This window comes from Pyxicephalus adspersus, chromosome 6 (genome assembly GCF_032062135.1).
Source record: "Pyxicephalus adspersus chromosome 6, UCB_Pads_2.0, whole genome shotgun sequence".
Classification (NCBI taxonomy): Eukaryota; Metazoa; Chordata; class Amphibia; order Anura; family Pyxicephalidae; genus Pyxicephalus; species Pyxicephalus adspersus.
In genome coordinates, this window is record NC_092863.1 from 18,925,263 (window position 1) to 18,948,015 (window position 22,753).

At 37.2% G+C, this 22,753-nt stretch overlaps 1 protein-coding gene across 1 annotated transcript in view; it reads left to right on the top strand.

Moving 5' to 3' along the window:
• The first annotated feature begins 4,352 nt into the window (after nt 1-4,352).
• The window catches only part of RIMS4 (regulating synaptic membrane exocytosis 4), a 99,822-nt gene continuing 81,421 nt past the window's right edge, over nt 4,353-22,753 (top strand). The window contains exon 1 of the mRNA XM_072414851.1: nt 4,353-4,742. Coding sequence (XP_072270952.1) covers nt 4,640-4,742 — 103 coding nt within the window. The 5' untranslated portion in view covers nt 4,353-4,639. The remainder of the gene's footprint in view (nt 4,743-22,753) is intronic.

Genomic DNA, 22,753 nt, shown 5'->3' on the forward strand with positions numbered 1-22,753 from the left:
AGTCATTCTCTATATATAACAATATTGATCACCCTTCATTTATAACCTGTCTGGCAAGGGTAAGTAACTTTAATTATTCTTGCAATGAGCAACAGGACTTATTGGTATACATTTCCTATTTTTTGCACAACCCATAACTGACCTTTTGTTTAGAATTTATATCATTAATTTTAGAAATTAGAGCTGCCATTTAAAAGGAGAATGTAGGTTCATGTCCCTATTTAATGTACAGCGCTGCGTATTATGTTGGCCCTCTATAAATCCTGTTTAATAATGATAAAAATAATAAAAATGCTAGTGTATTTTATATCGTTGATGTCACTGATTAATGTCACAGATTACAATTACTTTTTTTTTTGCTAAAAAATAAGGTTAACATTTGTGTTTCATCAAGGGTTCTTCACTGCTTTTGAAGAGTGTCTCTTGAATATTTTACAGTGATATTCTGGATTTCTTTCCAGAGGATTGACCTTTTTAAAGGGACTGTTTGGTTCTGTGACATTTAATAACATGATTTTAAATGGCATTGTAATAACCTAAAGGTGTGTGCTGTACAGGAATACCTTGGCACTCCTTGCTTATCTCAGAAACCAGTTATTTGTGCGTATTGGAGTGATGGGATTACATGTTTGTTGTAATAATATACCTGGGAAGTAATGATAAATGGTTGAAAAGTAAGATGTTACTGATAAGGAACAGGCCGTAGAGAAAACTTAGTGTACAAATTCCAACATAAGGTTGTTAGGGGAGAAACAAAATGTGTAGCAAACAAGACCAGGAAATATAACATAAGGTCTAAGTTTTGCTAGTTATTCTTTATCAATCCTGATTTAGATAGCTGATTGATTTTCTGCCAAAAAATAAAACAGATCTACTGTTTCTCTCATGAGAATTCTACTTAAAAATAATCAGGATATCGATGACTTGTGAACAGAGATAATGAATATATTCAATAGGCTTCAGCATTGGTCCGTCATTATACCTATATGGAGTACAAGGGTTAGGAATATATATGGTACAATATAGCTGGAAATTTAATACCAACCTTAATAGTGAGCTGTATTAAATATATAAATTACATAAAACATGGCATCAGCACTAACAATATTACAATTCTTTCTGACTCACCTGTAGAGCTCAGGAATAAACTCCCATACAGCACATTTCACTAAAGCCCAAAATATCCCCAAATAAAACACGGCAAATTCTCAAAGCAACCACATTGATTCATGTAAAACATAAGTATTACCTTTGAAAAAGAACTACACAAAATGAAAATCCCACTGTGTGGCTGTAGCTGTGCTATGTAGTGTTATTACCAGACTGATGAACATTATTTTCAGAACATTCTTCATAAGTCCTGCCTTCCCTTGTAGATACATGGTTTTCACTGTAATGCAAAAATACCTGTAAATGTATTCTGGCTTCTATTGTTATACCTGCTTTAGGTGTCACATGGTCACCTAAGATTGACCCTACCACCAGATAAATTTGATGTAATGCAGTGTGCAAGCACTTATCAACCTGATAGTTATTAGATCTTAACCTTGCTTAAATTGTGAGTTCAGATGGGCTTTAAAGTGGAACTAAAGTTAAAAAATACCAGATTGCAATCACGGATTGCCAATGTCCCTCCTCCAAATTAATAAAGTTACTTGCCTGATTGCAATTTTTTAACTAAACCAAACTTACCTGTCCTAACTCTATTACAGGTACCAACATCTTGACCTGGTCCTCTTCTGGGTTTAGGATCTTCAGCCATTTTGAAGCCATCACCACCTGCTGGTGATCTCTAATCTCAAAATCTGTTACACACCTAATAAAAAAGATGGCCTGGTAAAATGGCCTTTCTTCACCTCCAGCCCAGGGTTTCTGATAGAACTGATAGGTGACCTAGGAGCCGATAAAAGAGCCTATGTTGACAGGCAGAGGATGTGCACAAATCACTAAGGATGGGAGCATGGAGGAAGATGCACTGTAAGCCAGCAGACTGGTCTCAGAAACATGTGCCAACTGTGCATAGACGGTAAGTGACTGTGGAACACGGGAGCCAGGTTGAGGTGACTTAGTGTAGATGTGGCGGGAAATGCATATTGGGTTTCAGGCCAGGGCAGGCAATGTGTAGGCACAGATAAGGTAGAAACCCAATAACAGAGGAAAAATAAGCTCTGAGCTTGTGCTAAGGCCTTACCTAAATGTCCTACACTGCTGGCTTTGGCCGCCAGGTGACCATAACACCAGAAGTATGCAGGTACTGTTCACTCTTGTCATATTGGTAATTATAAGATCTGCCAAAGTTCTAGGCAGAGACAATGAGAATGAAAGAGAGGGAGGGATGAGTTAAACAGTGTTAATCCAAGCAGTGTTAATACTTCATATGTTTGGTTAAAAGGGGAGTGTTATACACTGTTAATTGTAACCATTTTTAACGAGATGAAACAGTAGTTAGCATTAGCCAATTGCTCAGCATTATATGTTCTTCATCTGTTAGTCATGGAGTCCTGCCTCTTTCCAAAAATATACTGATAGATGTCACACTTACCTCTTCCTCACTAAAGCGCAGGGGCCTCTCTCCTGCACATGCCGGGAGCTCTGACCCTGGGCATGCCCGCTCTTCCAAGCTTTATCAGTTTTGCCCAGTCCGCTGGCCAATCTGAAAATAGCCTCTTAACCATCCCTGGCTATTTAGCTAGCTCACACAGTGCTTGTTCAATGTTTCTCCACTAGTGCTGAGCCCCTAGTTCTGTTAAGCTAGTTCCTGTTAACCTGTTGGTTAATTCAGTGTTTCCTGTGTCTTGCTTCTGTGTTAAATCCTTGTTGCCCAGCCTATTGCCTTGTGCTGTTCCAGTGTTCCTGTGTCACTGGTGTCTGTCTCCTGGATCTCTGGTATTTGACCCCTGACTTGTGACCTGACTTTCCTTGTTTGCTGCCTTCCTTAACCCCAGCCTTCCTTGTCGATTCTTAGTGATTTGGTATGTGTATTTTCCTGCCCACCCTGGTGTGCAGTAACCTGGTGTTGCAGTAACCAGCAGCACAACATCCTCACCACTGGAGGCTCTGGAGAAGACCTGGTTGCCACCTAGACTCAGGGCCTTAGCCCTTCTCAGGGCTCACATCACCTTTTTGCAAGCCATAGCACCCCCTAGTGGCCCTGTCTTCCCTAGCCTGACAATAGGTTAACTGACTTCTACATAAACTGGCCCTTTTGTGTGTGTATGACAGTATTTCTTAGCTTTTTTACATTGGGGATCTCTTGAAATAACTTTCAGGTTTTTGGGGAATATCTGTTATAATTCCTATATCCTTAGCTCACAGTATATTGGTGTGGTGGTCAGTAGAATTAATGCCTGTTACATTGCTGCCCAGTGTGAAGAATGTTAACCTTACAGCTAGCCAAAAATATCATTAGTGTGCACATTGCTCAAGGAACCCCTAGTAACCTCTGGAGGAACCCAGGCTGAGAACCACTGGTGTATGGACATTACAATACACCTAGGGTGGATTGTTTAGTTGTTTCTGTTTTGTTCTGTGTAATATCTTAATTAAAATGGTAGTCAGCTGTCTTCTCTATCTTATTAAAAGTAGCCACTGTGACCGGGAAAAAAAAGAGAGCCGATCTCACTGCGCATGCGTGAGATCGACATCTCTTTCCCCTAAGAGGAAAAATGCTAGAGCAGCCAGAGCCTTCCAGGATGCATGATGTAGGTATCCCAATGTAGGTATCCCGGGAGGATCTACGCTGCAATTAAGTCTTGATCGCACATTAAGTCTTGAGATTGGCAAGTGTTTCCCAATCTTCATCACCCGATCTCATGCCTGTGCAGTGCGAGAATGCGGAAGAAGAGAGGGGAAGATGTTGGCGCCAGATGCTCCCAGATACCGAGACAACACGGGACCCGATGGAAGAAACCTCCTGATGAATAGACTGCTCTGCAGGTTTGAAGGAAGGTGTGCTTTTTTTTGTTTTGGGTTTACTTTTGCTTTAAAGGGGTGGTGCCCCACCCTTTTTTTTTCTAAAAAAAAAGGTTTTGCACTTGAATCATACCTAAACTCAGAATTTTCACCTTACATAGTGGTGGGATAAAGAAGCCAACTAATAAAAGAATGAAGTCTGCTGGTGAAATGATTCACAATGAGCACAGAGACATTGGAGCTTCTATGTTGTACACAGCAGACATTGCTAGACTCCTATGGGTACCAAGCACAGATATGAACCCTTCTCACCCTCATCTCTGCTGTACCGATGGCCACGCCTCCTTTTCTTCTTCTCCCTCGTTGATTGGCCAGGACGCATCCTAATAATGACTTCATTCAGCCCCCTCCTGTCATGTCTCTGTGAATGAAGAGGCAGCCAGCGGTTTGTGTGCAGGCAGGAGAAGGGGCGCAGCTCTGCCGAGCTGTAATTCGCGGTAATTCCCTTACGTTACCGGGATGGAGCTGAGCTGCCTGTAAATGCAAGGTGCAGCCTGGGCACTGCTGTGTTGAGGGACACTTGTTGGGGTGCAGCAGGTGACTGAGGCTTTTTTTCCCCTATCCGGGACCCACTAAAGCAGCCAAGACGCCTCGTGCAGTGCTCCGAGTGAAAAATGGGGCGTCCAAGCTCCCGAAGCCCCCCGCCGACCCGGGGAGCGCCCCCGGCATGTTCATGGAGAGGTCACAGAGCCGGATTAGTTTATCTGCATCGTTCGAGGCTCTGGCTATCTATTTTCCCTGCATGAACTCCTTCGATGAAGAAGATGGTGGTAAGGATTCAAATATCATTCTGCTTTTTAATTCTTATGGGAGAATATATACCAGGACGTGATGGTATGGTCCAAAGGCTGGACCATACCATTGCAGCATCAGGTGGAACTGCTTCTGGCTCATCCCATGTCACTGCTCCATAAAACTGCATTCTAGAATTTGTTAAAGGGTTATAAATATCAAAATAATTGCATATATATCTATTCCCTGGTGCGAATAATTACTCACCAAGCATGCCATTCAAACTACTAAATCATGGTCAGTAACTGCTTGACTGAATATTAGAAACTTTATCATCACAAGCTTCCAATTATATTTCATCAGTCTCCTATTTATGCCTAAAAGGCATTTTAATAAAAAAATAAAATAAAATGGCCATTGTTCTAGAGACAATGGTTCTATCAGTAGGTAGTTGTAACAATGAATTAATTTTATGGGCAGGTCAAAAGTTCTTACTGATGCTGTGTTTTTTGCTTCTGATCACTAACCTTTATTTTATATCTATATCTGAAAATGAGATTTCCTTTCAGATTTCAGTAGAGCAATAGATGCATATGAGAGTGTACCTGGTGGTATCAGAGACTAAAACACTTGTGCAAACAGGTTATGTGGTTGTACGTCCTTCATTGGGTTGTGGTTATTAGGCCATTAATAAAAGGAGTTTGAAAATTGTAATATGTGATTGCAAATTTATATCTATTGTGTTGTGTATGTTTCTATTTTCTTGATTTGAAATGGTGGTCGTTCAACATCACAATGGCTACTTTCTACATGTGCTGGCTTATCAATCACACTGCTTGAAGCTACCTATTATTCATGGGCCTTAGCTGTGCTTAGTACCGTATATACTCACATGACTATGACTAATTTTGTGTATAGCGCATTTATCCTCCTCCAGTAGCTCTCTTTTCCTATATATATATATATATATATATATATATATATATATAAATATAAAGCTACATACAAATTTATTTAACTGTGACATGGTAAGAAGATCAAAAATCAGTTTTGTAGATCTCATGAAATCAATGCATTAATTTAACAGCATATCATGTCCTTGCAGAGTAATCAACAGTAGAAAACCAGCAGTTTTCAGCCTTTTGTTTCTATAAATGAACCATTAAATGCACTCGTACAAATTTCCTTCACAATAGAATCAAGCTGCATTTTAAAAGAAATCACTCCTATACACCTATTAGCATATGGTGATAATAACTGATATTGTTCTGAATACCAAGTTATCATGCTTATATCATTAGCTATACAATATAAAATAATAAACAGTTACAAAACTCTATTTTAGGTTGTAGATATTTTATTAAGTAAATACACCCTAACCTAGTAAATGCACTGGATATACATTCTTTGTGGTTCTGTCTAATGGAAAATACGGAAATTTAGTAAAAAACAAATTGTAAAAATAATAGAAAATATTAAATATGATTATAAATTATACAAAACCATTATAAAATGTGTTCTTGGCGAGCCAAGTTTTATACCATACCTTGGAATAACATCTCAGAATCTACAATTAGTAACCTGTATCAACCAGCAATTCTGTATACTTTTTGTATTGTTTTTTATTATGTGCATTTTGTATTGTGTTCTTAATAAAAAATATTTTATGATTGTCTGTTACAAAACAATAATACAAAAGGGACTCCTAGTTGGCAACATTTTAGTGCCAAAAAGACAGCTAAATTTACAACTATTTTGCATTGGAGAAAATTAAAGTTTTTAAAAGACAAATTCAATTTATCTGAATTTAACCACTCATCCTTTGTTATTATATTAATTAGAGGAATATTACTTAATAAATCAAGTATTGCAAAATGCAGTAATGAACTATCAGATGCAAGCAGAATACAAGATCAGTGTTAGGATTACTTTGAATTGCTGTGCATTATATGTGTTTCTATACAGACAAGGGAATAATGTGCTTTGATTTCTTCACATATCACACACATATCACAATATCTACAGAATTATGTTAGAAATAATATTGGGTGAATAAATACTTCAGAAATAAAATGCTCAAAGCAAAATTAAACACAAAATAGCATCAGCATTTACCGTCTTCCGTAGGCAGATGTATGTTTCCTAAATGTTATCTTTGTCTGATTGAAATAATTATAGTTTGAGAAACCAATGCAGCTTGATGCTCCAGTACATGTGTAGATTTGTTGATTGATGAATTGTTTAATCACATTCGAAAATACAAACAAAAATCTTGAATATTTTTAGCTGAGTCTTTCAGTATACATGGAAAATAACGTATATTGCAATGTGTTTTTTTGTGTGAAAAAGGCTTTTTGAATTTATAATGGCAAGGGGTGTAAAATAATAGGGTCACCAAGGATGATTGAAAGATAGCAAGGGATATTTAAAAGGACACTTGTACAGAAACAATATGGAGGTTGCCATTGTTGACTTATTTTATTAAAAATACTGGTTGCCATGCTTAAGAGTTCAATACTTAATTGAGTAATTACTTAATTGAGAGTAAAGCCGGCACCAGATCCAGTTTTGCTCTGATTTGCTTGCTTGTCCCCTGGGAACTAGGTAGGCAGAGATGGTAGCCCCTATATAGGTTTTCCTTAAAGGCCAACTACAGGCAATTTTTTTTAATAGGTTAAAAAAGACGATCATGATGCATGGAACTTTTTTTTTACAATACTTCCATTTTATTGGAGGGTGTCTTAATGGTTGAACAATGCCAAGAAATGCCTGGATTTGTGGTAGCTATGCCCACACAGCATATTTTGGGCAGACCCTCCTCCCTCTCCAAGCCATCACTAATTAACCACAGTTCCATCTACCGTACCAATATACTCCCCTATCTGTAAGCTTGATTGGACAATATTTTCCTACCGCTTTATGGTTTCCACTTGTTATGCATGCAAGTATGTCATAATCAGACCCTATATAATGTTGGTGCATTATAAGTATAATATGATAAAAATAATAATATTGCTTTTGTAAATATATCATTGTTAATAGGACCCCATTGGTTATGACTGTGCAGGGGGTATATTAGATTGCTTGAAATCAGGATCAAAACAGGATAAATGGTTCAATTATAGGTTGTGATAGCTTTGGAGTGATGGTACCCTAATACCCAATGGCATTTACCATTTTGCTTTATTCAGCAATAATATTATGAGCTAGTCAATTCAGACACACATGTTTAGCCCAAAGAAGCAAAAGTGGTTAGTATAAACCCTGTTGTCATAATCTAATCAACAAACTATGTATTGCTAGTAAAATTAGGATGTGTTTATTGAGTAAATGGTTGTTTGTAGGCCAACCAGCATGACCAAAAGTTGTTAGGTTTAAAAGTATAAGTGTTGGGGTTTTTCCAACATACAATACTTGTCTACACTCATAAACAATAATTTCAGGGTAGGGGCATTATACTAAATCTGGTATTTAGGAATCTGACCTTTTTACCACTTTTAGGAAGGGTTGAGTAAGAGATTTCTCGTAGTGGCTAACTGGGGATTGAGTACTTTGGAAAAAGACATTTAGCAATCAGATTGCTTCTTCCAAACACTTTGGTGCATCTTAACAACATTTTAATATTGTTTTCTAGCAAGATAGTACCACCAGATGTATCTTAATAAACTATTTGTGGCTGGAGCTTGGTGTTGACTTTATTTTGTGGGTCAGTCTCTACTTCATAATCTATATTTTATATTCATCATAAATCATAATAATTCACAATCATGGCAAATGAATAAGAGATATTAAAACTTGGTTGTTGACCAAGCTATACTGCCTAATCAGGGGTGATGTGGTCCTGATGTGGTTCTTGGAGGAGGTGATTCTTCCTAAAAATATATTCTTTTGGCTTTATCATTTTTAAGTGTTGTAGAACTGCCAGCCTGATGTCTTTGTAAGAACAACAGCTTTGTAATTTTTAAAGAGGCTTAGTGGTGTAGAAATTACAGAAGTATGCTCCTCTCAAGCGTATTAACTTCAGGTGGATTTCCAGCACTCAATCCCAGCACTGAAGATATATTGGCCGGGAAAAGATAGATTTGGTCTCATAATCTCTGTGCATGTTCCCATGTAAACATTTTATCCAGTCAAATAAAAGGACATAAAACCCTGGTTTCTAAACTTTGACAATATGTTAAAAAACTTTTTTTACAAACCAGCATTTTTAAACATGTGGGTTATGTAGCATGAAGAACTATATTTAGTAACCAGTTATAGATTATTAGCTTGACAAAAATAAATATAGATCACTAGTGGAAGCTGGAAACCCTCAGGGGTCCTGGCCCTGATTATTTTAACCTCCTGCTCTTGATTATTATAACCTCAACAGACTTAACTCTGTCATTAATTACTCAAATGCTACTTTAAATTTGAGTTAGTAATAAAATATAATGGCTTTACACAGAAAGCGCAGAAGTAAATAGCTGGCAGATATAAAACTTTAAGGTATCACATAGGGCTTCAAATAAAATATTGCATGCTGGATATTAAAGTAACATCATAAAACCGCAACGTGTTCTAGGAATTATAGGTAGAATATAATAAGTTTGCATAATTTTTTTTATTAAACTCATACTACACCTAAGATAAAATTTTGGCAGCCCACAAGGTTGGTCCTTTGCAAGCTTTTAATACCCTAGATGTATGCACTCCGCCATAGGCTTCTGATACATAAACACTTGCAGTTTAGACATGTTGATCATGTCGCAGTTGGATTTATCTCTGAGACAGGGATTTGATGTGTTCCTATTCCATCTCCAAGCATAAAGGTAACAGAATTCATCAAAGAGGGACCCCTTTATGTCCTATGATCTATTCCCAGAATGTTCAAATCTTAAGCAGGTGTATGTGAGTTATGGCAAATGAATGAACTAGAGATATAAAGGGGTAGCTGTTAGCCTAGCAAGAAATCCCAGGTCCTGCCTCATTAGGGGTGATGTGTTTTCACACATCACCCCTAATGAGGAAGAGCTTGGAATCCACAAGTCCAAGTGAAGTTGACGTTATTCTTCAGGATCTGAGTGCCTCTGCCTCTACTACTTTGTAGTTTTTTTTATAGAGAGTTAGTGGTGTATAAACTACAACAGCCAAGGAAAATACCAAACAAAACAAATAAATAATATAAAAATATATAACAATATATAATAACAAATTGCAAGATAACATAGATACAACAAACAACATAGATACTTTAATTTTATACCTGCCTCAGTGTTCTATATTGGCTGTATCCAGATAGGTCATGAGGTTTTTGAACATTTTGTTTAGTACAAAGAAATGTTTTTTTAAATGTCAGTGTATTGTGGTATACACAGGATGAGATGGCCCATGCTGTCTTTGCAATACAATGGCTATTGGCTGTTAAATTGTGGTGTCTGTAGGGTAAACATATGTCATTTACAATGAGAGCACCCCCCTATTGAGCACATGTAGTCTGTGTAGCAGTATGGTGGGAAAATGGTACTGAGTAGCTATTGTTCAATCCTCGTCAGCTAGCAGCCATGCTCTTTTTGTTAGACGATTACCGAAAAAGAGACACAGACGAAATGTATCACAAACAAGCTATGTACAGAATTTAACAATATCCTTGAACATTCCACAATATTAGATTTAAATTTAAAATATATTATAGTTACACATTATAGTTTTAAAACATATTTTCTTGAAAAAACATCTTGTCTTAAGAAAGCATATACATATTTTTGCTCCTGTACAAAAATAATAAAATGACTGTTTTGGGAATACAGGTAGTCCCCGAGTTAAGGACATCCGTCATACGGACGACTCTTAGATACGAACGGGGCTTCTCTGCTTGCTGGTGTGCAAGACGGAGGCTTGATGGGGGCGGTTTGCATGACTTGCAGAAGAAATCAGATGCTAAACACCGCTGAGACTGAGCGCTTCTGCAAGCTCTTGTAACCCTTTAATGATCAAGACAAACTCTGAAGTTTTTTCTTTCTGCATATCAAAGCACAGCTTGCTCCAAAAGTTAATGAATGTCCAGGCTCCTTAAAGTTTTTTTTTTTGCTTTGTTTGTAATTAACCCTCAGTGAGGATTTTATACAGTAACTGACACCTCACTGCCTAATAATATGTTGAGACAAATATCTGTGATAATTGTATTTATTTAAACAATGTACATGTTCCGACTTACATACAAATTCAACTTAAGAACAAACCTACAGTCTCTATCTTGTATGTAACTCAGGGACTACCTGTATGTATATATTGTGGGAGATTAGCCCAAAACACACTCCGTGCGGAGAGGTGTATTTAGGCGTCAGTTCGAGATCAGAGCACTTTGCCCACTTGTATTTATGAAAACAGAAATAAAAATCAACTTCCTGGGTTTTTCCCTTGCAGCGAATCAGTGTCATTAAAAAAAAAAAGACACAATTTAGCCTCCTGGCTTTCTGACACTCTCCAGAGTTGCTGGTATACCAGAACTAAACTGTGGGAGACGTTCTCCCAGCTTGCAGACTTCACACAGCCTTTCTCTCGGAGCCACACCTGGCCTCAGGCTGTTACGTTCCCCTGACTCAAAGGCAGGTACAAAAGAGCCATTACCAATATCTGCACTGGAAATGGGATGGAGTGCCTAGCCCACCCATTCCTTTCAGGATACTCTGGGCCTGGATCTCAAATGAAGAGTTGTAAATCTGCAGCAACATAATTACACATAATATGATGTGATTCTCATGCATTAAAACCTATATTAAAATCTAAAATTTAACAAAAAAAAGAAACATTATAACATCATTAGAGTGTACTCAATGCATTTCATATTGGACTTTATCACGAGTCTGGCAGACTTGAGTTGAGTATATTGGCATTGCATTATTTTGATGTTTTTAGTTTTTTTTAGTACATTTTAATTCAAGAGGATTTCTTATCTTGGAATAAGTCTTTGATTGAGAACCCTCATTATTCAGTATTCATTCATTGAAAACCCAGTCATTCAGTATGTTCAAGTGGTTTTGGCCACATACCGGACCAACTGCAGAAACCCCAGATCAAAACACTGCCCGTAAGGCTCAGGAATCTTTTTTTGGCTAGGTAGTTTATAATAATAAATAAGTTCAAATGAGTTGTGAAATTTAAAAAATGTTGCTGTTCAGCCATCAATAAATTCCTTCAAGTAGCCTTCCTCTGACAGCCATCGCATGTATGGCATATGACCAGGAAAAATATATACCATTTGGATATATGATCAGACAATACAATCTCATTTGAATATCATGTAATGAGATGCATGTAAAACATAAATGAATATGCAATGCCTCATTAGTAAGCATTTGCATACTTGCTGGAAAGAAATCTAATACATATTCATATTATACACAAGACTGCCAGACTGTCAGCCAGTATTCTGATTTATGGTACCACACCATGGTCCATATTACTAGCTCCTGTTAATGTAATAATTAAAGGGGCAGCGTTTAGTATTTTTGTCTTGCCGTATCCTTTCTGTGCTTACTAACAAATTAGTTCTAATTACACAGAATAGTGAATGGGAAGGTTTAGAGAGCTGCTTTCTGCTCTTTACCATGTACCATGTGGAGTTCAGGCTTACTTTAGGTGCTTATGATATTTGTACTTTGTAAGCAAGGAGAAGTTTAGGCAGAAAAGGTTAAGGTTAAGGATTACGGTGTATGGGGGCTGGTGCTAAAAGTGTTACAAATAGGATCACAGTGCCAAAAACAAATGTTGCATTTTTAAAAATGTATTTTAGATGATTGATTTTTCTTCCAAACAATAAGAGCAGTATGTCTAAAAATATATCTGCAGGGACCAATGAGCCCCTTTTTAGACATCAATTTTCCCCAGTCTTACTGCTGTTGGCTTTAAGGTATTTATTCATCTATGAATTAAATACTTTGTATTCTTCATCTTGTTCCTTTAATCTGTTTTGTTAATTCCTGTGCCACTTTATCTGCCAGGCGATGGGTCTCAGGAGCTATGGAACTTGGCTTAGTGAGTTATGACCTTATTTTTTCTGATCCTACAAGAAAATTTAGAGCAAAGCTAAGTCAGAAAAAAGGCAGGCATAATTATGAATGTTTGCAAAAACTGTACTAAAACCTGATATAAAAATTAATTCCATTTATTTAAAAGGGATTGTTCTTTCTGGTCAAGGTAATATTAAAAACAATATCTATATATGAATAAACAGTGATGTGGATGTCCTATTGACACTACTATTGTATACAGTAACTGAAAGGAAAAGCACATGTCTTATGTGTATTAATGGCATCTGCTTCCTGCCCATAAGGGATGCTATTTGTTGATGATAATGAGTATTGATATTTAGAAAAATGTGCATACGCATGAACTACTATTCACAGATATTGAGATCTATTTGTTTTTAATGTACAGTAGATGTATCTAATAAACTCTATGTGATGGGATATTAATATTTTACCAAATAATTTAATGGAGGACTAAATAGTTAAAGTGACTACTTTTGGACAGATTGATGCTCCATAAATGTCGGTTTTGTGGCAGAAGTTGGAGCCTTAGGCAGAATTAATATTCCACACAATGGACTTGATTTATTAAGGATATCCAAGACTAGAGAAAATGCACTATTATGGGAGAATCTGGGCAATCCTGCGAACCAGAAATGGATTTCTTAAAAATAATTTACTTTTTGTCAATTGTTTAATACTGGATAGAGTTTTCTCGATCACCTATGCTCTCACATGATTGTCAATCTTCTCCAACCTTTGAAAGCTTTATTAAATCAGGCCCATTCAATCTAAAGCATGAACATACTATGTTATTACATATACTTTCAATGCACTTTGAGATTGCCAACTGCCTAATAAGTTTATATCTAGTAGATAAAATCTTTACACGAGTCAGTTCACAGAAAATTACATTTTGTATTTTTCTTCTGCTTCAGATAAAGACACTTGAGCAAAATTTCTTCCAACACTTCATCAGTAACACTGTACACCTTGGGTGACATTTCATTCTTGTTCACGGGAAGGTAGGAACAATTATACAGAATGTACAGTACCTAATCCATCAATAAGACCTTTTCCTCTCCTCCTTTGGTAAAAACTTTTATGTATTTGTAGTGAACTTCTGCACATTGCTACTGTAAAATAAACAACCGGATGCAATTATTCTGATATTATCAACTAATGTATTTTAGCTTGGATACAGAAATTTCCCACTCGACTACTCTGGGTTAAAACTAAAATATGTAACTGTTAGGAAACGCACTTCTGGCTGTCAATTCCTGTTGGTGTTCCCCTCAGTAGAGTGAGCCCAGCTTATTCCCTCCGGCGGCGGTGCTAACAGTAGCAGAGGAGGTCTCGGGAATTAGTATTGTGTGGCTTGCAGCATCCTTGTTTCCTTTTAGCTGGGTTTTATCTCTTGGCATCCCCTGCACTGAGAACGTACAGCTGAAGGGGATTCAAAGCTGTATTGCAGCTGATGGGCAGCATAGTTCCTGATCAAACCCACTCTGTCATTGGCTGCTGGGTCTTTATAGACTCTCTGCCCTCAGCTACCAGTGCCTGTTGTAGGGTTTAGCTGGGCTGATCTTGGCTAGAGTGTGTCTCGAGTTATTTACTGTTGCTAACCATTGCCTGTTCCTGACCTATCGATTGTACAGCCTGGACTGACCTTTTACATGTGGCCCAGACTCTGCTTGTGCCTACTCCCTCTGTTCCACATCTGGTTGACTGATTGCCTGTGTATGACTTTTGCTTTATACTCTAGATTTGGCTTTGTAGAACTTTGCATACTGTTTCAACATGTGCATACTGTTTCAGGTCAGTAACTCAATGGTCCTGTTTTTAAGCTCTTTCAGACTGCAGAAGAGCCTGAATGATCAAGGATTAAAAACATTTGCTAACTATTTGCAAATGATTCAGGTTTGCTGGATCACTCAAGTTCTCCCACTACAGTCTATCTTTCCCAGACTTGGAGATCCTAAATACAGCAGGCCCAATGTATTTAGGAAAGCAAGCCAGCTTGACACCTAGTCAACTAGCCTTATCCATAAGAGAGGTCAGCATTGGTATTCTTCCTGATTCTCTCTCAAACATAACACATAAACTATCTCCTTTTCCATATCATCCTGCCTCACCCCTTCTAGCAGCATTTTGTTAATTGAGTAAAGTCAGTGATAGGATAGGCTTACATAAAAATCATGGCAGAACTCATCAGGCAGTTTTGGAACAGAGCCCAGTTCTTGCATTTTTCTGACATGCAAGGAGAGATGAAGATCAAAGTGTACTTTCAATATCTGAACTTTGTAACAAATCTTTGTAAGACCTGGTAAACATTGGACAACCTACCCCAGGTGTGGGTGGCCTTATCTCAGTAGCAGACAATGTAATGACCAAATGGAAATGATATTTTTTGCTAATATAGCATTGCATCCACAAATGCCATCACATTGTTACGAAGGTGTGCAAAGTTCTACGGCATGCGTATATCTCTATCAGTCACTGCAACCATTGACACATGGAGCTGGCAGAAGAAGAAGTTGGAAGTTAGAGGTCTACACTATAATATAATAATAATGTGGTCCTCCAGACTTTAATAACTTCATGTATTGCCCATCAGAATAAAAGTCTGGTGACAATTACTGTAATATTATAATGTTTAATGTGTTTTGTTAACCTGCTGTATGTTAAAGCCTCCTTCCTAAATCCGTCCACAGAACTGATTATGGACGTTCCATTATATTTCTCAGTACGTCATCCTGCTCATCTTTCCAGGAAGAGTTTGTCATATATGGTAGTAAGCCTGTGTCATAAAGTGTTTAAAAAGCCTGTCAATTTTGCCATTCATTGTATGTTGCCATGGAAACCTCATGACAACCTCAAGTACATGCAATTATTCGACATAGCAACTCGCTGCATATAGTTGGAAAGGACATAAAGGACAATAAAAGGAACTTATGGAAAATCGGTATAGGTTTATATTAAACTTTAACTGAATGGCATCTAACCTTTTCACCCTTTGTTGCATCTTCATTGATCTACCAACCAAAAGAAAATCAATTCCAGGTTTTGCTGCATCGCTCAGGTTCTTCCATGATAGTCCATCTTCTCCAGTCTTGGAGAACTTATATAAATCAGGCCCAAAGTATTTAGCAGCTTCACACCTAGTCAGCTAACCTTTTCCGTAGGAGAGGTCAGCATTGGTATATTTCAGGATTCTCTCAGGATTGCAGTCTTGGAGTGCTTTAATATATCAGGCCCACTATCACTAAATGGCAATCCTTTTTTTACCTTGACTCTTTGATTAGAAATACACACCTGAACACAATGTAGTATATTCATATTTGTGTTCACCCGACTTTTAGCCATATTTTTCACATTGGATTCAATTAATAAACAAAAACATCAAGGTGGTTACTGAAAAGTTCCAGGTTATCTTGGACATGGAGGTTCTTCGTACAATTTTCATTTTGTTTCAGATACAAATGTGACGTGAGTAAATGTTTTTTTAATCCAGTGTTTCTCAACCAGTTGCTCCAGTGGTTGCAAGGGGTTCCTTGAGTCTCTTAGGTCAGGTTTAATGGCACCAATGATCTTTTTGGCTATTCGTAAGGGTGGCAGCCTTCCCGCCGGCCAACAATGTAAGAATCACCATCACCATTATTGTATTGTAAGCTGTGGATATGGTAAATATAGAAGGGGTTCCCTAAAGACCTGAAAGTTTTTTCAATGGGTTCAGCATGTTAAAAAGGCTGGGAAAGGCTACTCCAATTTCTAAGTCTTCATACTTACATATTGAGACTGGTACAACAATTTACTAGGTTTTACAATACAGTAGCACAGTAAAAGGAAGTAATAACTTGAGGCAAAATGATTCCCTTTTCCTTATAGAGAAAAATACGAACTCTGTTTATGTCATACATCACTTTAGAAGCCATAACTTATGAACAATAGGATGGAATGATTCATATGAGTAACAACAGTATTACTAACATTTCAAAAATGGAGTTCCCATGTTGAGCAGCGCAAGAAAGAACAACCCCGACAGAGTCTAAATCAGGAACTTGCTTGGAGTGTTGCTGCTCAAAGTAAAACTACGGATTAAAGAAACACTTGGTAAGCACAAATATATTTCAATTCTCTGACGTTTTCAAGCTTTATTGCTTTTAGTCTCCAACTTTTTTTTTTCCCTAAATATTACATTTACTAATGGTTCTTTTGAACAACAAAGTAAAAGTGCCCAACTGTGACAATGAACCTGCACAATGTTCGCTAAATGTCCATTATATATAAAAGCACTAAAATGCTGTCAAAACCATACAACTCACAGGTAGTAAGGGACAAAGGACCAAATGGCGCTGACGTAGTGTTAACTATTCTAAGGGGGAAGTGAACTGCCTGCCTTTATCTTACACAACTTCCTACATACCCTAAATGTAACCAAATTGACTGTAAAATTCCAAAAAGAATCCACACCACTATGATGCCTCTGTATTCTACTTTGTACCTCCTTCTTGTCTTCAGAATTTTCATTCTCTTATACACAAAAGAGGTTTTTCTACACCTGTCTGTAGTACTATTATCACTTGATAATTAGATCTGGTCAATAGGATGCAAAATGTATAAATAATATTATATTAATATTATTAATAATAATAATACCTTTAACTTTTGTATGCAAAGAACATACAGCTTGAAAGTTTGATTGGCTTAGTTTTAAGGTAATGCTATTTGCATACAGAAGTTTTCTTGTTGACCATAACACCAATAATGTAATTCAATGAAAGGCACGTCCTATTAAGTCACATTTTTATAATAATTTATATGATCATAAAAGCTTTTGATACCATATATATATATATATATATATATATATATATTGGTATTAATAGGAAAGAAACCATAAGGTTGGTACTTGTTCCCAGAAAGGTTGCAACCCTTGTTACAAAGCAGTAAGATTCCTATACTTAAAATATAGGTCAGTGTGTCTTACTCACAGTATGGCTTCTGCCAGAACTAAAAGCAAGCGAATTTTAGTCATCTAAATGGGTAGAATGTTTTCATAACCAAATCATGGTCATATAGGATCTGTTCTGCCCACACTCTGCTTGTTCAGATAATTACTGCAATACACAAGCTTTGCAGTCCAATCCTGTTACAGCCGAGAGATTATCTGCAGCCCACATGTATTGTCAGAAGAAATGTCACTATCCATAAACCTATTTTTTGATACCATTTGCCAGTGGCAAAAAAGAACTTTCACAGTATTTGAAGCTGAGAAATATCCACTCCCCTGTTAATTTCATGGCATTTTTTTTGTAATTGTCCTGGTTTTGTCGAGAGGTTGATGATTGCAATGTGCTATAAAGAGCTATTTGGGTGGCCGTCCTGATGACGCAGTTGCTGTGACTTTAGAATAACATACTGAAAATAATAATTATTACGATGTGTATATACCCAATGGATGCAAATTGCAGATTTGTTTTTTTTTCTAATAGGTCATTATTTAATCATAGTGAATCAGAAGTGCATAGCAGTCCTGGCAGAAACCAAAAATAGTTTTTATTGCCAAAGCTAATAATACATTTGGTTAAGTTTTTAAAAGTCACAATGATCAGCATGTAGACTTGCTGCTCTGTCCCTATTATTTCATTCTGGGAGACCGATTATCTGAATTTAAAGAGAACCTGTCATTTTGTCCTCTTAGGGCAAACTAACATTCAGTTAACAGTTCTCATGATATCCCCCCTTCTACTTTTGCTTACCTTTCCCTTTAGCCTCAGTCTCAGTAATACTGTTTTCTTATCAGAGCCCGGAGTTTAAATCACTGCATTAACTCTATTGTATTGATATTCCATCATTAAAAGAGGTGGAAGAATATTTAGTCTCTGCAAAAAATAATAAGCTTTTTTCTTTGCTTGCTCGGTTGCAATGACAGCCCATTCATTTGGCTTGACATTCCTAATGAGTAAAGGGCAGGGTGCAGTACATAGCTTTCTAATTCAAATCATTGTGTCTCAGTATAGTTCTCAGGAGCTTTTGTTCCTGATGCAGTGAGCTTTTTGGGCATTTCCAGGCATTTTGTATTTGCAGACAGACTACCCTAAGTAATATCCAAATATAATGCTGAGCATCAATTTTTTCAATAAATAAAATACAGTGAAAGGAAAGTGTAGGAAAGAGAGAGAAGCTTACATTATGTAGAAAAAAAAGGTTCAGTACAGGAGAGGAGATTGTAGCCTGGTCACATCATTGTCCCCAGCTTGTAACTGGACAAAGAAGAAAGACTGATTAATATTGTTACACAGTATTTATATAGCGCCAACATATTACACAGTGCTGTACAAAGTCCATAGTCATGTCACTAGCTGTCCCTCAAAGCGGCTCACAATCTAATGTTCTTACCATAGTCATATGCCTTTTTCATAATCAAAGGTCAATTTTGAGTGGAAGTCAATTAACCTAACTGACATGTTTTTAAAATGTGGGAGGAAACCAGAGTACCCACACGCAAACATGGGGAGAACATGCAAACTACATGCTCCCAGTCAAGATTTGAACCGGGGACCCAGTGCTGCAAAGGTTAAACTGCTAACCTCTGAGCCACCCATGATGAAGAAATATAATTGCCCTTTCCCTTGCTGTGATCTTTGAGGATCCTTGAGAATGAATAGGGTCACATTAAAAGCAGCTCAAGAGGTCGGGGATGCCTTTTTCTTATTTAAGAAGTATGAGTTAGTATAGTTAAGAATATAGAAACAATCCATATTCTGGATACAGGTACACTTTAGGAGAATTTATAGGTGTGCAAAAAAAAAAAAATAGAAATCTTTTTTTCCACCAGGTTGTTTTATGAACTTGGAGCGTTTTTTACCTTCCTGTTGCACAGCATCTTATACTATAAGTATAGTAAATAATTGTATTGTATGGATAATAAGAAATGTTGATTCCATCTATAACTCTGAAATAGGCAGCTATTAGAGCTCTATGTGAATGGTATTTTAACACCTTAAGGTGGAAGACCTAAACAATTGCAATCACACGTTACCTATTTGTTTCTCTTCTAACTACAGCTCACTGAATTGTGTTATTGCTGGTTAACATCCCCCTCACTATGTTACAGTAAATTGATATCTGTCTGTCCCAGTTTCCCTTCTCCCATTTATTTCTTCTCCCTGTCTTATACCTTGGCTCTTGTATCATCCTGCTGTTTTTTCATTAGCGCACAGTTTCCTAAGCACAGAGCTGTCTGTTGTTATAAATGTACATTGGCTGCTTCCTAGAGAAGGCATTGCTGGCAGAGACCCATTCTTTCTTTATTCAGTGCACACGCTCTGGATTAGATTGGTGTTCTGTTTAACTTTCAGGTGACAAGAGGCTTTGTCTTCCAGCTGTATTAGCTAAATATATGCTGATTTATCAATGTGCAATACCAGAGAGGCTATAAAGCTTAAAGCGTAGAGGGTTACCATGTGCATCAGTTGTATCCTAACCATTGGCTCACAGGTCCCTGATATGGCTGCTGGGAACCTCTGGACAGGTGATGAGCACCTGTGTCTGAGAATGGAATTACATAAAACTTACATTTCCAATTTGTGCCACTTCTAGCCTATTACTCCCATGACATGAAATCATTGTGATCCACACAGTTGAGAATAGTTTGATTAGGCTCGATACAAACCCGATTAGGTTTTCAAAGAAATCTATGATTGGAGATGTCCTAAAGTAAACTGCATGTCGAAATGACCAGATCCAGAGGTATAGGCTGCACATTTTCACTAATAATATTAAAGCCTTTCATGTTTCCATTGCTCCCACCTTCAGAGCCTATGAGGTTGATGTACTAAAGAAATATAGACTGTTCACATAGAAAATTTGCAATGGATAGTTCACTTATTTTGGGAATCTGTATAAGAATCTGCTGACTTATCTATCCAATCATGTGTAGAAAATGCACTTTTCTAAAAAATACTCAGTTGTATGGTAGGAAATCTAAAACAGTATTGTCCTTCTACATTTATTAAGGTAAGTAAAGTATCCCTGAAAATGTGAATAGTCGCCTTGGTAAGTTAACAGTCTTAATTTCCTAGTAAATCAGCCCCTGTGGCCCAGGAGTTATCTCACCTTGTTAAAAGACCAATAGACAGGCTAAGAATGTGGGGAGGGGCAAGACAAAACAGCCTTCTGGGCGTCAATATATACCTGAGCAGCAAGGCATATCTCTGGTTAAAGCACCATAAAACACTCTTACCAGTATAGTTGTTGTCTTTTATTTGCAATCCCTAATTAGTAACTGCTAATTGTCATCTGGGACTCTAATTTGGGTTTGTACAATATATTTTCCTTTTCTTAAATTTCCTTTTCTTAATTTTTATAATGGAAGCAGCATAACCCCCAGATGGGTTCCAAAGGAGTTGAGTTGGTTGGTGTTCAGCCTGGAAAATGATCAGTGCCAGACCTTGTAGTCTGTATGGAATAGCACTATAGATTAGGTAAGTATTGCAGAATTTTTTTTTAGTATTACAAGAAATTATATATAACAAGTCACCTAAGCTGTTGCAGATGCATGCTGGACATTGTTAGAACAGTTTGAACCTTTTTTTTTTTTTGTGGTGTCAGTTGTTAGTAAAAAAATGTTTTAAGTTTTATAACTTTTTAATTGTTTTTTTTTTACATTGGTGTTTGTAAACAAATCAGTGTAGTGTTGAGTAACTATTGCCCTTACTTCCCCTACATTATATGAATGGGTTTGTTTAGTCTTCACACCCCTCTATATAATGGAGTCCGCTGTTGTGTGAGTCAGAGAAGGTAGAGGGGTGTTCTAACAGAAGACCAGTGTCTGGGAGCGGGTGGTATATAGGACATGGGTAGAAGTCTGACAGCGGACGTGGCACCCAGGCACCATATGACTGGCACAAGCACTGCAGGGAGCAGAAGCACTTATCCAACAAACCTGGAATGAATTTGGTCTAGGATTAAAAACATTTGCCTATTATTAGTACATGGTTTTTCAGAAATCCATTTTAGGTTTGCTGGATCACCCAGGTTCACTCATGATAGTCTATCCTTTTCAGACTTGAAAAACTTTTATAAATCGGCCCCAGTGTCTATAACCTTTGACACTGAATTATACCTTCATTGCCCACATTTTTTCCCGGGAGAGTAATCTGGGGAAACCTTTGTGCCCTTTCCGCTCTATAAGATCTACCAAGTTATTAACATTATTACCTCTAATTTAGAACTGTGTTTAGAAATAACTGCCTGACATGGTTAAATTGACTTTGCACGTACAGAAAATGCACTACACTCAGCTGAGGGAAGTTTTCCTTTTGATATACAGAAAGATAAGCTAAGTAAACGAAGCAGAAAGCTTTGATAGAAAGCTGGATGACAGATGAACCGATCTTTAGTCTTTGGAAAGCTATTTTTATGACAAGTATAGCAATTTCTTAACATGACCTAACCATGCATAATGGCTGCTGATACCAGTAACCGTACTGTGAAATAGGGGAAAGCGTGATTCACACACATGGTATTAATTATAAATACCAAATACCTTGATAAAAATAAGGAACTTGGAGACAGGTTATGTTAAGCAAGAATTCTGATTTAAGACCTTCTTGTAGAAGCACATGGGGGAAAACATTGCAGTGTTTATGGCTGATTCTTCTTCTTGATGTATAACTACATCAAGTCTATGGTGCCTTTTGAGAAGCCTATCTTTTCCCCTTTTTCTTCTATGGCTGATTCTTACCTTCATTACAAAGTTCAAAAGTGCAGACAAAACTCTACCTACCTTTGCCCCAGGCCCCCTTATACCCCTTTTTGTGTTCTTTTTCTGTCCCCTTTTTTCTTTTCTTTCTCTGAGCCATTTACTAATATTGCTCCTACCCCCAATAAGCCTTTCATAATGAGAATGTATACATCACTCTTTTTATAGGACTTGTCCTTGGCCTAATGTACTATATGCCATCATAACACATATCTTGGCATTCACTGGGTTGCATTCATTGCATTTTCATATTGTGCTATAAAAATAAATA